The 16806-nt window shown below is 39.8% G+C and overlaps 1 protein-coding gene across 4 annotated transcripts in view; it reads left to right on the forward strand.

Moving 5' to 3' along the window:
* LOC116046512 (myosin heavy chain, fast skeletal muscle-like) overlaps positions 1-16806 on the forward strand; it is a 48749-nt gene that overhangs the window by 14623 nt on the left and 17320 nt on the right. The window contains exons 1-39 of one of the 4 annotated variants that reach the window (XM_036003372.1): positions 2164-2385; positions 2462-2605; positions 2699-2855; positions 2929-2956; positions 3045-3141; positions 3247-3339; positions 3429-3492; positions 3574-3672; positions 3760-3863; positions 3970-4108; positions 4221-4339; positions 6791-6940; positions 7041-7211; positions 7302-7605; positions 7748-7815; positions 7908-7995; positions 8118-8235; positions 8324-8447; positions 8727-8863; positions 8947-9202; positions 9293-9535; positions 9620-9796; positions 9877-10022; positions 10113-10203; positions 10303-10692; positions 10796-10922; positions 11011-11129; positions 11216-11412; positions 12011-12194; positions 12309-12474; positions 12594-12718; positions 12826-13134; positions 13229-13432; positions 13543-13668; positions 13850-14020; positions 14106-14210; positions 14291-14386; positions 14500-14631; positions 14840-14860. The exons of 1 other annotated variant lie outside the window; for it this stretch is intronic. In XM_036003372.1, coding sequence (XP_035859265.1) covers positions 2179-2385; positions 2462-2605; positions 2699-2855; positions 2929-2956; positions 3045-3141; positions 3247-3339; positions 3429-3492; positions 3574-3672; positions 3760-3863; positions 3970-4108; positions 4221-4339; positions 6791-6940; positions 7041-7211; positions 7302-7605; positions 7748-7815; positions 7908-7995; positions 8118-8235; positions 8324-8447; positions 8727-8863; positions 8947-9202; positions 9293-9535; positions 9620-9796; positions 9877-10022; positions 10113-10203; positions 10303-10692; positions 10796-10922; positions 11011-11129; positions 11216-11412; positions 12011-12194; positions 12309-12474; positions 12594-12718; positions 12826-13134; positions 13229-13432; positions 13543-13668; positions 13850-14020; positions 14106-14210; positions 14291-14386; positions 14500-14631; positions 14840-14860 — 5796 coding nt within the window. In that variant the 5' untranslated portion in view covers positions 2164-2178. Of the gene's footprint in view, positions 1-2163; positions 2386-2461; positions 2606-2698; positions 2856-2928; positions 2957-3044; positions 3142-3246; positions 3340-3428; positions 3493-3573; positions 3673-3759; positions 3864-3969; positions 4109-4220; positions 4340-6790; positions 6941-7040; positions 7212-7301; positions 7606-7747; positions 7816-7907; positions 7996-8117; positions 8236-8323; positions 8448-8726; positions 8864-8946; positions 9203-9292; positions 9536-9619; positions 9797-9876; positions 10023-10112; positions 10204-10302; positions 10693-10795; positions 10923-11010; positions 11130-11215; positions 11413-12010; positions 12195-12308; positions 12475-12593; positions 12719-12825; positions 13135-13228; positions 13433-13542; positions 13669-13849; positions 14021-14105; positions 14211-14290; positions 14387-14499; positions 14632-14839; positions 14861-16806 lie in introns of those variants that run through there. 2 more of the 4 variants (XM_036003368.1, XM_036003371.1) reach the window with 2 other exon arrangements.

Raw genomic sequence — 16806 nt, forward strand, 5'->3', positions numbered from 1 at the left:
TATTATAAATTGTTACCTAAAAGCTTATGTAACATACTTTAAAAATAGCCTACATTAAACTTGTATTGATGTAATGAGCAAGCTAAAATCAAGACCTGGCCATACTAAATGAAACCTGAAACATCAGATGATACATCATTTCTATCTATAAATCTGTCTTACCACATTTGGTATGAATACCACATGGTTTACATTTAAACATTGCTGTGTAATCAAAACCGAGTTTAATATAAAGGCTTCTTGTGGACACAGAGTGTGGCGCTAAAGATCTGGGAGTTCCTGCTTGTGGTAAAACTTTCTTCTTAAGCTTAAGGCCATTTTATTAATATTATTTGAGAAATAAGTTATGTAAATAGAAAATTTCTTGACTGAATCTTGTTTTTTACACATACTCTAACAACAAAAACTGTTTTGAACAGGATTGGTGAATACTGTTGACAGAGAAGTCAGGTAAGGAAACTTTTAAATGTTAAAATGATTTAGATGTGCACAAATGGTTATTGAGTGTGTTAATGTTTTATTAATACTAAAATGCATGAATAATTCACGTAGTTACTAGTTATTAAGTATTTTGCATGAGCTCATCTAAAGTGAGGACTACTTATGCCTTACAAAGCACTTACAAAGGAGATTGAAGGGCCAGTACCTCAATACTCACAAAAGTCTGTTATTTTCTCAACTAAGGTTTTCTTTTTCCTATTTCTACAACTTCAGACAACACTTTCTAAATGAGCTTGTGAATCACTGACAACCCCTGAATAACTGGTTTGTAATTTAATGTAATTCCTTATTTGGAAATTGTAAATCACCATTCATAAAGTATGAAAACATAATCATTAAACCCATTATAGATGAGCTTATTAATCAAGAATGAAACATGTTTAACTGTGTTCATGAATTACATACTGTGTAATAATGTAGTAACAATGCTTTATAAATGATGAATTAAGTATTTACTGATACTTAACTAATACTTCATAGTGTGTAGTTATTATTAATTGTTACCAAAAAAGCTTATAGAACTTATACTTTAAAAATAGCCTACATTAAACTTTTATTGATGTAATGAGCAAGCAAAACTCAAGATCTGGCCATAATAAATGAAACCTGAAACATCAGATGATAGATCATTTCTATCTATGAATCTGTCTTATCACATTTGGTGTGAATGCATGGTTTACATTTAACTTTTGCTGTGTCATCAAAACCGTAGGAATACCACATGGTTTTAGCCTGGTTGACACCATTGCAAGGTTCATTCGCAGCCCATTTCCAAAGGGGCGTCACCAACAGACGCTGCTCAAATGCCTCTGGGCGCAATTGGATAGTCCTTCAACCAATCAGACCAACGATCCGAGTGATGTAGTAGCGACAGCAGCATCAACGGGTTGCTGCCGAATGAATGTTGCCGTCGCTGCACTATCATCATCGTGTAAAGCCCGCCTCAACTGTTGTGATTGGTGCCTCGATTTGGAAAAATTGTTAAATGGGCTTGAATGGGCTCTTGGCCAGACTGACTTGCAGAGCAAATCTCAAATTTGCCGGAAGTTTGTCAGGGTTTTCCCAGGCTAACATGGTTTACATTTAACCATTGCTATGTAATCAAAACCAAGTTTAATATAAATCCTACTTGTGGACGCAGTGTGGCACTAAAGATCTGGGAGTTCCTGCTTGTGGTAAAACTTTCTTCTTAAGCTTAGTTTTATTAATATTACTTGAGAAATAAGTTATGTAAATAGAAACATTTGTTGACTGAAACTTGTTTTTACACATACTCTAACAACAAACACTTTCTGAACAGGATTGGTGAATACTGTTGACAGAGAGGAGATCAGGTAAGGAAAATTTTAAATGTTACATTTTTCTTTGTGAGCGTAATACATGTGCAAATTATTTCTCATTCATTGAATTTCCGCAGTTATTCATCCAAGCATTTGTACTAAGCTTAACGATATGTTAGCATTTACTCTCAGTAACAACTAAATCTGAAAAGGATTGAATCACTTTGAAGTCAAAGCCCACCTGTAACGATACACATAGACATGGTTTTAGTTTGGATTATTACTGTTGAGCAGAATGGTAATTTGAGTGCTATTTAATTGCATGCACTTAAAATTAAGCTACGATGGCAGTTCCTTTATAATCTAACAGACTATCTAACAGACATCAGCTGGCACCATGAGTACGGATGCGGAGATGGCCATTTATGGCAAAGCTGCCATCTACCTTCGTAAGCCAGAAAGGGAGAGAATTGAGGCTCAAAGTGCACCATTTGATGCCAAGAGTGCCTGCTACGTGGCTGATGCCAAGGAGCTGTACTTGAAGGCAAAAATCCTCAAGAAAGATGGTGACAAAGTCACCGTTGAAGTTCTGGACACTAAGGAGGTTGGTATCATGAAGTCAGAGTCAACTGAGAGAATCAATATGATCAGTTCTCATTGTGACAAATGTCCTATTCCAGGAGAGGACAGTGAAAGAAGCTGACGTCCATCCAATGAACCCTCCCAAGTATGACAAGATTGAGGACATGGCCATGATGACCCATCTCAATGAAGCCTCTGTGCTGTATAACCTCAAAGAGCGTTATGCAGCATGGATGATCTACGTAAAACAATCTGCCTAATGAGAAAACTATTGCAAATTGCTATACTTGTAGGAAACATAGAGTTAACTGTTGAATATCTATGATCACTTTCAGACCTACTCTGGGTTGTTCTGTGCAACTGTGAACCCCTACAAGTGGCTCCCAGTGTACGATGCTGAATGTGTAGCCGCCTATAGAGGCAAGAAGCGTATGGAGGCCCCACCCCACATCTTCTCTGTCTCTGACAACGCTTTTCAGTTCATGCTTACTGGTAAGTCCTTACCAAAACAATGTATCAGTATATTGGGTTTTTGTTGCAGTAAAACATGGTTTTTATTTAACAGATAGGGAGAACCAGTCTGTCTTGATCACGTGAGTTTGTTACATTAACATTTGTACACTTTGTTAAACATAGTTAAATATCTTGATCAAGTTCTTATAAGTCTGTGTCTATACCTAGTGGAGAATCTGGTGCTGGAAAGACTGTGAACACCAAGCGTGTCATCCAGTACTTTGCAACAATCGCAGTTGGTGGACCGAAGAGGGACGCATCAAAGGTATGTTACTTTATGATGAGTACAATTCAGGGTTCTTCTGTATGACATTTTTTTCCAGGGGGAAAAAATAATTATTTTAATAGCAACTCAAAACCTGGATTATAGGGGTCATTGGAGGATCAGATTATTGCAGCCAATCCCCTGCTGGAAGCCTATGGTAACGCCAAAACTGTGAGGAATGACAACTCTTCTCGTTTTGTAAGTATGGAACAATTTCTGCACATTAGAGAGGTCTTGTTACAGATTGCCAATGTGGAGGGACATTAAAAATCCTTTGATCCAAACAGGGTAAATTCATCAGAATCCATTTCGGCGCAACTGGCAAACTAGCTAGTGCAGATATTGAGACATGTAAGTAATAATACTCATAGTACATACGAACAACTGGAATTGAGAATTGGCCAGGCTGTGATTTATGAACAATATTTGTAGATTTGCTGGAGAAGTCTAGAGTGACATTCCAGCTTCCTGATGAAAGAGGCTACCACATCTTCTATCAGATGATGACCGCACACATGCCTGAGCTTATTGGTAAGGAGATTGAGAGGATGCACATTGTTTAACCTGTTTTCATATGAAAGAAATGTTCTGACGTTTCCACCCTTTTTTCATGTCCAGATTTGGCACTTATCACTACCAACCCCTACGACTTCCCCATGTGTAGCATGGGTCAGATCACTGTGGCCAGCATTGATGACAAAGTTGAGCTGGAAGCCACGGATGTGAGTGATCTTCACTTTAAAATATAAAAAACAAAATGCAACATAAAGACTCCCAGTGCATATTTCTAAAGTGATTATGTTTTATGTGAACCTCTTTTGAACCCAGAACGCTATTGATATCCTGGGCTTCAGTAATGAAGAGAAGTTAAGCATCTACAAGATGACTGGTGCTGTGCTCCACCATGGTAACATGAAGTTCAAGCAGAAGCAGCGTGAGGAGCAGGCTGAGCCTGATGGCACAGAGGGTGAGTGTTTAATGTCAACTCAAAGTGAATAGATTGGAAACAACAGTAATGAGGTTCTTAATCACACTCATTTCTGTTTTCATCATGATGGAAATCTTTAAACTATTTGCAGAGGCTGACAAGGTTGCTTACTTGCTGGGTCTGAATTCCGCTGACATGCTCAAAGCTCTGTGCTATCCCAGAGTGAAGGTCGGAAACGAGTATGTCACCAAGGGACAGACTGTACCTCAGGTAAACATGAATTATCAATATCCTACTATTTAAAAACAGATTAGTTATATCAGTTCTACTAAAATAATGTAGCCTAGGGTTTATGTAAGGGTTAATGCCCGACGAGTGGAGGCTGCGCATCGGATGGTTCACGCCTCGCCGTCGTCCATTAATACCTGAAAATGGACACCTCGAAGAGCAGTAACCCGCTTATACTATGGTACCTTGCCAAATATATTTTTTTAAAACATGAATTCATATTTTAAAACATTTTACAATCAAAATCTAAAGTTTTTCCAAACAATAACTCCGTTTCCCTGGCTACACCTGAGGGTTTGAATAATACCTGGAACAATCATTCCCATCCCATAAGATTTTTATGCAATGCAAATGTTGGTGACTGCTCCAGGGAATAGAAAGGACCTTAGATACGACTTGCCACCCTTAGCAACAGGAGATATTTATAGTCCGTTCAGCTCGTAGAACCCTTCAGCTCAGCCCCGAGCCAAAAAGCTAACGCTATGCTATCAAGATCCAAAGTCAATGACATTGTGTACAAATAATTTGAGAGTATGTTAACATCAAGACAAGCTAGCTATCCAGCCGTGTCATGGTCCCCAAGACAATACGATTTTTACGAACAACAACAGTTATTCGCTGTGAAACAAAGTCAGTTAAGAGGGGCAGTGCAACTTAATTATTGCAGATTGTGTGTTAGCGCCATCCCGTGATGTTAAGAGGACGAGGCACTGAAGCACCACACAGAGTCGGAAATGACAGATTCACATTTCCTTTTTGTTTTAATGTAGCGCATTCATTTAGAACAGTAAACAGTCCATTTAAATGGAACTCCTTTAGTAGGTGTTCTACAACACTTTTTTATGGACACCCTGCAGCCAATCAGAATCGAGTATTCACACAGACCATGGTATAATAGTAAATAGAATACAATGGCAGTGTTCAAGATATTGCTACTTTGGAAGAGTTTTACAGATTTAATGCTAAATGCAAAATGTAGAATACGTCTAGGACCATCTTAGATGTAATTATTTTTTTTTAGATCTTTTGTACTATTTACAAGTGAGGTGGTCGTTCACACCTTGTCTGTTTGGAACAGGCTGATTGCTTGGCCTGTGGTGTTGGTGCTTGCAGCTTTCTCGAGAGCCGCTCATACACTCAACTTAATGCTCACACTGCGCTTCCTTGGGTCCTGAGCAATACACCTGCCATGGCATAGTTGTGTCAAACACCCAAGCTGCGGCCACTCACATTCAGAAACACCTTTAAAATACACTGGTTCAGGGGGGGAAACATCAAGAGCAAACTTTTCCATTAGGCAAGTTAGGCAACTGCCTGAGGGCCCGACGTAAAAGGGCCCCAAACAGCTATAGATTTATGATGTTCAGATATGTAAAATATAGAATGTTACAATTCAAACCCACTGTAATCAGAAATAACTTAGAAAGCACCTAAAAAAAATATGCAACTCAACTGTATAGTACTGACTTACTGTGTACTTCCACTTCAGAGGAAAACATTGTACTGCTACAACTGAGACATGTAAGTAATAATACTCATAGTACATACGAACAACTGGAATTGAGAATTGGCCAGGCTGTGATTTATGAACAATATTTGTAGATTTGCTGGAGAAGTCTAGAGTGACATTCCAGCTTCCTGATGAAAGAGGCTACCACATCTTCTATCAGATGATGACCGCACCCAAAAAATAAAATATAGAATGTTACAATTCAAACCCACTGTAATCAGAAATAACTTAGAAAGCACCTAAAAAAAATATGCAACTCAACTGTATAGTACTGACTTACTGTGTACTTCCACTTCAGAGGAAAACATTGTACTGCTACAATTCCCTGTTGCCAGGTGGAAGAGAGGCTTTGCCCGGTCAGGAATCAATATAAATGTTTATCTTCTCCCTTTTGCTTAGAAGTGGTGAATTTACTGCTCACAATAATTTTAATATGATATAGTGTCTGGTTTTTTAGTTTCCTCGTAGCGAAATTCTTTGAGTGAATTTAAGTTAAAATTTTATGGTGAAGGATAATAAACTGAAGAAGTAAAGCTGGCGTTATGCGCTACTGTTGTCACTATGGGAGTTAATCAAAGTGTGAGAGCCATCTTGGTTCATCCTGGTTCAGACTACTTTAATTACCCTCGGCAACAGTAGTTTGCACGCATTACCTCAGAGGGCTAACTTGGCTTCTTTACTTTATTAGATCCTTCTTTGTATACATAGAAGAGTCTGTTTACCTCCGTACAAATGCGTGCTGCGTGTTACGTCTTTCGCGCATATGGGTCACCACATTCGACCGAATAACCGAAAGGACGGATTGACTCAGAGATTCCTGCCTTTATTAGAGAGATTAGAAGAAATTCAAAATAGCAGTAATCCATGATTTTACAAAAAGACTTGACTGACCTTAATCAAATCACGTCTTTGTTTTTATTCAGGTGATGAACTCTGTGACTGCCCTGGCCAAGGCTATCTATGAGAGGATGTTCTTGTGGATGGTCATTCGTATTAACCAGATGTTGGACACTAAACAAGCAAGACAGTTCTACATTGGTGTCCTGGATATTGCTGGTTTTGAAATCTTTGACGTAAGCTTCATTTACAACACTTCAGAAACGGATACTTTTCATAACAGAATCATTCTTATTGCCCTGCGAGAGATTATACTGGTTAATTGTCCCCTCACAGTTCAACACCTTGGAACAGCTGTGCATCAACTTCACCAATGAGAAACTGCAACAGTTTTTCAACCACACCATGTTTGTCCTGGAGCAAGAGGAGTACAAGAAAGAGGGTATTGTCTGGGAGTTCATTGACTTTGGCATGGACTTGGCTGCCTGCATTGAGCTCATTGAAAAGGTAATCACTTTATATGGTGATTATATATAATTGTTCTCAAATTTGATTTAATGTATCACTTAATGAAATACCACTTACCACTTTTTCAAGCCCATGGGCATTTTCTCCATTCTTGAAGAGGAGTGCATGTTCCCCAAGGCCACAGACACATCCTTCAAGAACAAGCTGTATGACCAACATCTTGGCAAATCAAAGGCATTTGAAAAGCCTAAGCCCCCCAAGAAAGGCAAGGCTGAAGCCCACTTCTCCCTGGTGCACTATGCTGGTACTGTGGACTACAATATTATTGGCTGGCTGGACAAGAACAAGGATCCACTGAATGACTCTGTCGTTCAGCTCTACATGAAATCCTCAGTGAAAGTGCTGGCTATCTGCTTCCCTCCTGTTGTTGAGGGTATGATAGTAACTACAGTCAAATTTAACACATTTTAAGGTTATAATGTATATGTATTTTAAGGTTAAAATGTATATACATATGTTCATGTAAATATTAGGTGTCACTCTAATAAAACATGTCTACTTTAAATTATCAACAGAAACTGGTGGTAAGAAGGGAGGCAAGAAGAAGGGTGGTTCTATGCAGACTGTGTCTTCACAGTTTAGGGTAAGGCAAACCTATCGTATACGTATATATCAGTTTATGTTTAAACTCAACTGTTACATGTCATGATAAGACTCACGATCTTGGATCTACAGGAGAACTTGGGGAAGCTGATGACTAACTTGAGGAGCACCCATCCTCACTTTGTGCGCTGCCTGATTCCTAATGAGTCAAAGACTCCAGGTAGATAGAGAACATAATCTCAAGAGATTATTTGAAGAGAGGTTTTTTTTTTTTTAATATGGTTTACTTTATGTTGTGCTAGTATTTATTCTAACAATTAATTAAGAAATGTATTTTTACAGGTCTGATGGAGAACTTCCTGGTCATCCACCAGCTCAGGTGTAACGGTGTGCTGGAGGGTATCAGAATCTGCAGAAAAGGTTTCCCCAGCAGAATCCTCTATGCTGACTTCAAGCAGAGGTATCAATTGATATTTTAATCGAATTTTGATACAGATTATTAAAAGAAAATGCTCACACTGACCTTTACCTCTCTCAAACAACTCAAGGTACAAGGTGCTGAATGCCAGTGTCATCCCCGAGGGCCAGTTCATTGACAACAAGAAGGCTTCAGAGAAGCTGCTTGGGTCAATTGATGTAAATCATGATGAATACAAATTCGGACACACCAAGGTAAACACCTGGCTTTCTAATTTCACTGACAAATAATGACCAAGGTTAGGTTGTTCAGTCCGGTGTGTGGTCATGTTTTTCTATTAATTATATATTGTTTATCAAGCATATATATATTCTGTGCCAAGGAACAAGTGATTTATTGTTAGTATATGTATGAATGTGGCTATTTATAAAAAACATTTGACATAAAACCCCTGAACCAGGATAGGTGAAAATCTTTAGTGTATTCACTATCTGAGTTCATTGTAAATTAATTTTTATTTTTTGTTTGATCAGGTGTTCTTCAAGGCCGGTCTGCTGGGTGTCCTTGAGGAGATGAGAGATGAAAAACTGGCAACTCTGGTCACCATGACTCAGGCTTTGTGCCGTGGTTATGTCATGAGAAAGGAGTTTGTGAAGATGACGGAGAGGAGGCATGTTGAAAACAGCTCATTCAGAATGATGGCACGAAAAATCAATAACAATAGTGTCCATAACAGCTACTTCTTGTCCGCAGGGAAGCCATATATTCCATCCAGTACAACATCCGCTCATTCATGAATGTCAAACACTGGCCATGGATGAAGGTGTATTACAAGATCAAACCTATGCTGAAGAGTGCTGAAACTGAGAAGGAGCTGGCAAATATGAAGGAGAACTATGAGAAGATGCAAACTGACTTGGCTGCTGCCCTGGCCAAGAAGAAGGAACTGGAGGAGAAGATGGTGTCCCTTCTGCAGGAGAAAAATGATCTGCAACTGCAAGTAGCAGCTGTAAGTACACATCAACATACTGCTGTGCTTTTTCATGCATCTCAAAGTGTATGTGCTAACATCACTATCTGTTCTCAATTTTTTACCTAGGAATCAGAAAATCTGAATGATGCTGAGGAGAGATGTGAGGGACTTATCAAGAGTAAGATTCAGATGGAGGCCAAACTCAAAGAGACAACTGAGAGACTGGAGGATGAAGAGGAAATCAATGCTGAGCTCACTGCCAAGAAGAGAAAGCTGGAGGATGAATGCTCTGAGCTCAAGAAGGATATTGATGACCTGGAGCTTACCTTGGCCAAAGTGGAAAAAGAGAAACATGCCACAGAGAACAAGGTTCGTAAATAATAATCTGTCTATCAGATTAAGTAAGGCTATAATGATTACTGTTAAAACACAAGCTATTTCTTGCACACCTAGGTTAAGAACCTGACTGAGGAGATGGCCTCTCAGGATGAGAGCATTGCTAAGCTGACCAAGGAAAAGAAAGCCCTTCAGGAGGCTCATCAGCAGACTCTTGATGACCTGCAGGCAGAGGAAGACAAAGTCAACACTCTGACCAAGGCCAAGACCAAGCTTGAGCAGCAAGTGGATGATGTAAGTTTACGAAGTCTCTTGGATTGGCAAAGCAAGACTCTTCTTGAATGTGATGGTTAAAAACTCATCTTATTTTTCAGCTTGAGGGTTCTCTGGAGCAAGAGAAGAAGCTCCGTATGGACCTTGAGAGAGCCAAGAGAAAGCTTGAGGGTGATCTGAAACTGGCCCAGGAATCCATCATGGACCTTGAGAATGACAAGCAGCAGTCTGATGAGAAGATTAAAAAGTAACTACATTTTTCAATTTGTATAACCATTCTTTTAACAATTTTGGTCAACTGCATGAACTCTATGTATGTCATCTATACTTCTTACAGAAAAGACTTTGAAATCAGTCAGCTGCTTAGCAAGATAGAAGATGAGCAGTCACTGGGTGCTCAGCTTCAGAAGAAGATCAAGGAGCTCCAGGTGATATATCGCAATACACTGAACATTTCTGCAAATGTTTCCAATTTTGTATATTAAAAGGGAAAGTTTATTGAAATACATCAAATCTATATTCAACAGGCTCGTATTGAGGAACTGGAGGAGGAGATTGAGGCTGAGCGTGCTGCTCGTGCCAAGGTTGAGAAGCAGAGAGCTGACCTCTCCAGGGAACTTGAGGAGATCAGTGAGAGGCTGGAGGAGGCCGGTGGTGCCACTGCTGCTCAAATTGAGATGAACAAGAAGCGTGAAGCTGAGTTCCAGAAGCTCCGTCGTGATCTTGAGGAGTCCACTCTGCAGCATGAAGCCACTGCTGCTGCTCTTCGCAAGAAGCAGGCTGACAGCGTTGCTGAGCTGGGAGAGCAGATCGACAACCTCCAGCGTGTAAAGCAGAAGCTTGAGAAGGAAAAGAGTGAATACAAGATGGAGATTGATGACCTCTCCAGCAACATGGAGAATGTTGCTAAAGCAAAGGTACACAGTGCATTACATGCTATTTTATTAACTAAAGTATAGTAAATAAGGTACTTAATATTATGAATGAAATCTGATCACTGATGTCATCTCTTTTCCTTAGGGAAATCTTGAAAAGATGTGCCGTACTCTAGAGGACCAACTCAGCGAACTGAAGACCAAGAATGATGAAAATGTCCGTCAAATCAATGACACAAGTGCACAGAGAGCACGTCTCCTGACAGAAAATGGTATCTACAAGCTATCAGTTAATGATCTGTTGTGTATGTTATTGAAAAACTGACACAAACTAATGTATCATGACATCTTTCACACAAGGTGAGTTCAGCCGTCAAGTTGAAGAGAAAGAAGCTCTTGTCTCCCAGCTGACCAGAGGCAAACAGGCATTCACACAGCAGATTGAGGAGCTGAAAAGACAGATTGAAGAGGAGGTTAAGGTAAGAAACTGTTAAGTGAGTGTGTATTGGTATTATTAGTTTGGGATTAAGGAATTTTGTAAATTCAATCATATGTCTTACACCAGGCCAAGAATGCTCTTGCCCATGGACTACAATCAGCCCGCCATGACTGTGATCTGCTGAGGGAGCAGTTTGAGGAGGAGCAAGAGGCCAAGGCTGAGCTGCAGCGTGGAATGTCCAAGGCCAACAGTGAGGTGGCTCAGTGGAGAGCTAAGTATGAAACTGATGCTATCCAGCGCACTGAGGAGCTTGAGGAAGCCAAGTGAGTAACATTCAAACAATTCAATGACCAGTTCAGAAGTGTAGCATTTTAGCATAACTCAACTGACAACTGCCTCGCTTGTATACAATACTTGCATTAAATACATTTAACCAATTCATTTTTTTTAAATGTTTGTTTAGCATTTCAATTTGGAGCAAAGTTTTCACAGCTCTGTTTTCATATGTTCATTCAGATCCTTAAAAAAATGTTATTACCATAATGACCCAAATATTTGACTAGGCAAATTCCAAATTTAACCCCGAAACCCCCCTTTTCCAACACCTGTTCATTTGAAAAATAATATTTAGTTTTTAGACAAACCACAATGACACCAGTGTTCAACCAGTAGGTTAAACTCAAAAAGAATATCTGCTGTTGTGAAGACTTAAATGTAATATGAGCGCCACATTCTGAGATGCAAATTCGGAAAGGAAAAGTATTCTTATGATCTAGCCGATACGTTGTTTGTATGTCGAATATGGATTTTTCTAACTGTTACATAATGTTTTAAGAACTCACAGTGCAGACTCATGTAAGTTAGGCTTCAGGTAACTTCATAGTTTTTAGTGGGAAACAAATCTTAAGTTTTTTCAAACAGGAAAAAGCTGGCTCAGCGTCTTCAGGAGGCTGAGGAGCAGATTGAGGCAGTGAATTCCAAGTGTGCTTCCCTTGAGAAAACGAAACAGAGGCTCCAGAGTGAGGTGGAGGACCTCATGATTGATGTGGAGAGAGCCAATGGGCTGGCTGCCAACCTGGACAAGAAGCAGAGGAACTTTGACAAGGTAGCAATGTTTACTTTGTGTTGCCAAGCCATACAAACAGTGAAAGATATACAGTACTTATTTGGGTTCCTATTGCTGAATAACCAACTGAAGAGTATTAATGGTGTTTTTCAGGTGTTGGCAGAGTGGAAACAGAAGTTCGAGGAGGGTCAGGCAGAGCTCGAGGGAGCACAGAAGGAGACTCGTTCTCTCAGCACTGAGCTGTTCAAGATGAAGAACTCTTATGAGGAATCTCTGGATCAGCTGGAGACCATGAAGCGTGAAAACAAGAACCTGCAACGTGAGTTCTACATTATGTAACAGTTACATTGTATTCACTGAATTCAAAAAGTTAGAATAAAGTGTATATATTTTATGTTTTAAGGCTTAACAATATAAAACACATGTATCTCTCTGCAGAGGAGATCTCAGATCTGACTGAACAGCTTGGTGAGACTGGCAAGAGCATCCATGAGCTGGAGAAGTCCAAGAAGCAGGTGGAGACCGAAAAGTCTGAGATCCAGACAGCTCTTGAAGAGGCTGAGGTACTTCTTTTCCGGGGACATCTTCTGAGAAAAATCCCAATCATGTACAAATATACTTTAAAATGTTTAAAGGCAGAAATCAACATTTTATTATTTGATATCATCAGGGAACTCTGGAACACGAAGAGTCTAAGATCCTGCGTGTCCAGCTGGAGCTCAACCAGATTAAGGGTGAGGTGGACAGGAAGCTGGCAGAGAAAGATGAGGAGATGGAGCAGATCAAGAGGAACAGCCAGAGGGTGATTGACTCCATGCAGACCAATCTGGATTCTGAGGTCAGGAGCAGAAACGATGCCCTGAGAATCAAGAAGAAGATGGAGGGAGACCTGAATGAGATGGAGATTCAGCTGAGCCACGCCAATCGCCAGGCTGCTGAGTCCCAGAAGCAGCTGAGGAATGTGCAGGCACAGCTGAAGGTATTGTTAGACACAGAGTTGTTGCACAGACTATGATCAGTGCAGGTACATTTTGGCATTCATGTGAATATTGTCCTGATATTTTTTTCACTAGGATGCACAACTGCACCTTGATGATGCTGTCAGAGCCCAGGAGGAGTTCAAGGAACAAGCTGCTATGGTGGATCGCAGAAACGGTCTGATGGTAGCTGAAATCGAGGAACTTAGAGTTGCTCTGGAACAGACGGAGAGAAGTCGCAAAACTGCTGAGCAGGAGCTGGTGGACGCCAGTGAGCGTGTTGGACTTCTGCACTCTCAGGTGAACAAGCCAAATCATTACTTCAATAATTCAAAAATGTAATTACTTTGTAAATAACATGAAAACCAGGCATGTGATGACTAAAGTGCCTAACTCTTTTTGCCTTTTAGAACACAAGCCTTCTGAACTCCAAGAAGAAGCTTGAGTCTGACCTGGTCCAGGTCCAGAGTGAAGTGGATGACACTGTTCAGGAAGCAAGGAATGCAGAGGAGAAGGCCAAGAAGGCCATCACTGATGTGGGTTTACATTTTAATTGTTCTCACTTTTACTCTAATGTTTTTTTTAAAGATATAATTACAGCACCATTATGTAACTCTTTTATCTTTTCATAACAGCTTCAAAATCATGTTTATGCTACTCTGACTTAAAATGGAGAGAATGGGGCCTCTAACTAACATTTTATGTTGTCTCTTCTAGGCTGCTATGATGGCTGAGGAGCTGAAGAAGGAGCAGGATACCAGCGCTCACCTGGAGAGGATGAAGAAGAACCTGGAGGTCACTGTTAAGGACCTGCAGCACCGCCTGGATGAGGCTGAGAACCTGGCCATGAAAGGTGGCAAGAAGCAGCTCCAGAAACTTGAGTCCAGGGTAAGTAAGAAATAAAGAATTTGCAGAGCTGAACTAAAAAAAAAAAAAAAAGGATGGATACTTATTTCCTTATTGTCCATTGAAGGTGCGTGAACTGGAGGCAGAGGTTGAGGCTGAGCAGAGACGCGGAGGAGATGCCATTAAGGGTGTCCGAAAATATGAGAGGAGGGTGAAGGAACTCACCTATCAGGTACAGTCACTTTGATAGTTAACATACAAATCAACTTAACAAACAAAACACCTTCATTCACAAATAAATAAACTTTACAGACTGAGGAGGACAAGAAAAACGTTGCCAGGCTGCAGGATCTAGTTGACAAGTTGCAGCTCAAAGTCAAGGCCTACAAGAGGCAGGCTGAGGAGGCGGTAAGGACAATATATAGATTTTCAACACTGAAAGCTTGATACTGTGGCAGATTTATTGCACACAAAGTAGACCTTAAGTAGGATTTAAAAATGTCAATATCTATGTTTTTTAGGAGGAGCAGGCCAACACTCATCTGTCCAAGTGCAGGAAGATCCAGCATGAGCTGGAGGAGGCTGAGGAGCGCGCTGACATCGCAGAGTCTCAGGTCAACAAATTAAGAGCGAAGAGCCGTGACTCTGGCAAGGTAAATATTTGCATGTCAGCTTTATAAAAATGTAACCAAATGAAATTCCTCCTACTGTAATTAATGTCATGCATGACTGAAAAAAATGGCCATGATTCCCTTAAGCCTCATATAATAAATAACAGACAAAACTTTTACAGAGTATGATGTGAACAGTATGTAAGCACATATCCACTGTATATTTATTAATTGTTTTTATTTTTTCCAGGGAAAAGAGGCAGCTGAGTAAAGAAGTTCAGTGGACGGGCTGTTTTTGATCATATAATATGATATCAAATATAGCCAAATAAAACAGTTTTTGATTTTAAATTGCATTGTCTGTGTTCTTTTGATCTGTGTCCTCTGAGAGAGAGCCAATATGAAATTTGTGACGCAGCTAATCAAAAGCCTTTAGTGTAATGGCTGGCTACAACATAAAGTACACTGCAAACTTTTTTTTATTCATATGGTGGGGGCTGTTTTAAAGTCAATAATAACCAATAACACCTGATGTAACCCTCCGTAACATTTGAGATCTGTGGTATAAAAAACAGCCAAGACATTCCAAAAGAACTTCAATAATAATAATAATCTCTGTCTGAGAGCACTTTTCTTTGTGTTGGCATTTTGAACTCTGGTCGATTTATGAGGACTATGGTTAACTGCTCCTCAGATCTCTACAGGGTAAATCCAGACAGCTAGCTACACCATCTGTTGAATCTGAGTTTTCTGTTGCACGACTGAAACAACTTTTGAACGTACACTTTTCACCAAAACAAGTTCCTCCCAGAGGCTATTTTGCAGAGGCACCGTTGCTCTGTCTGGCGCTTAGCGCCACCCAAGACGATTGTGATTGGTTTAAAGTGGACATATTTTTTCCCGTATTTTCTGTCATATCTACAATAATCTCGGATTTTCATGTAAACGTGGCCAAAACTTCAAATAATCAGGTAAACGTACTTTAGACGAATCCCTGTGAGCTAAAACGTTGAGATTTACAACTGTTCTGAACGCTCCAGTTTCAACAGTTTTTTCTACTCTAGGCAGTGTTATGCAACACTTAGCCTACTGCGGTGTTAACATTGTCGCATGTAGCTACATGCTAACGGCAGTAAAATGTCATCTTGGCTGCCAATGTTGTTAAATTCTTCCCAATTCCAGGTCACATTACTCCTGAAGCATGTTATCTAGTATTTGGTTTAAAAGCATTAATCTGTGATTTTTGACTGTAGAAAGTGCTGATTTACTCTATTAGTGTCCACTGCTACCTATAGTAGCTACATGCTAACGGCAGTAAACAATGTCCTCTGGGCTGCCAATGTTGTTAAATTCTCCACAATTTCGGGTCGCATAACTGCTGAAACATGCCTACCAATTGGGTAGTATTTGGTTCAGAAGCCTTCATCTGCGATTTTTGACGGTAGAAAGTGCTGCTTCATTCCACTAAAATCTAACGTTAGCATACTGCTAACTAAATTTATTAAGTAGCTGCATGCTAATTATTTTATGTATGTCTTATGTGTATGTTTTTTCCCTTTTGGCCATTTTGGTGTGTTTTTCTCTGCACTCTTGTCTAAACTCTAAGCTGTTGTCCATTATCCCATCCTCTTTCAGTCACTCTGTTTTCTGATTTGTACTTTTAAATAAAAATCAATTTATTTTTTAATCATTAAACACCTTTAAAAAAAAAATTATTAACTTATCAGAATCGAGCATTGAATCGTTCTAGAGAGAATCGCAATGCATCTAAGAATCTATTATTTTTCCCACCCCTAATAGGGTGAATACAGGTGCAGCAGCCATGGGTAGTATGAGTATGAGAAAAATAAAGTGTTTGTTGAACATTAAAGCATGTAAACATGTCCTAGTACAAACACAAAATACAAGTATGAACCTGAAAACGCTATATAATAGTTGTCCTTTAAAGAAATGCCAACAAACCACAGCACGTTTTTCTCCCATCCCGGAATGCTGTGTGGATTAGCCAGACCCTCCTCCGCAATGCTGTGGAGGACTGGCAATGCGAGACTGCTGTACTCCCAACATGAAAATGACCATGAATTAATAGGCTGCTTAATTCAAAATAAATTCTCACTCAGAAGCTTTCTTTGCCAGGCTGCAGGATCTAGTTGACAAGTTGCAGCTCAAAGTCAAGGCCCACAAGAGGCAGGCTCAGGAGGATGATTAAAATGCATC

The sequence above is a fragment of the Sander lucioperca genome, chromosome 7, assembly GCF_008315115.2.
Source record: "Sander lucioperca isolate FBNREF2018 chromosome 7, SLUC_FBN_1.2, whole genome shotgun sequence".
Taxonomy (NCBI): domain Eukaryota; kingdom Metazoa; phylum Chordata; class Actinopteri; order Perciformes; family Percidae; genus Sander; species Sander lucioperca.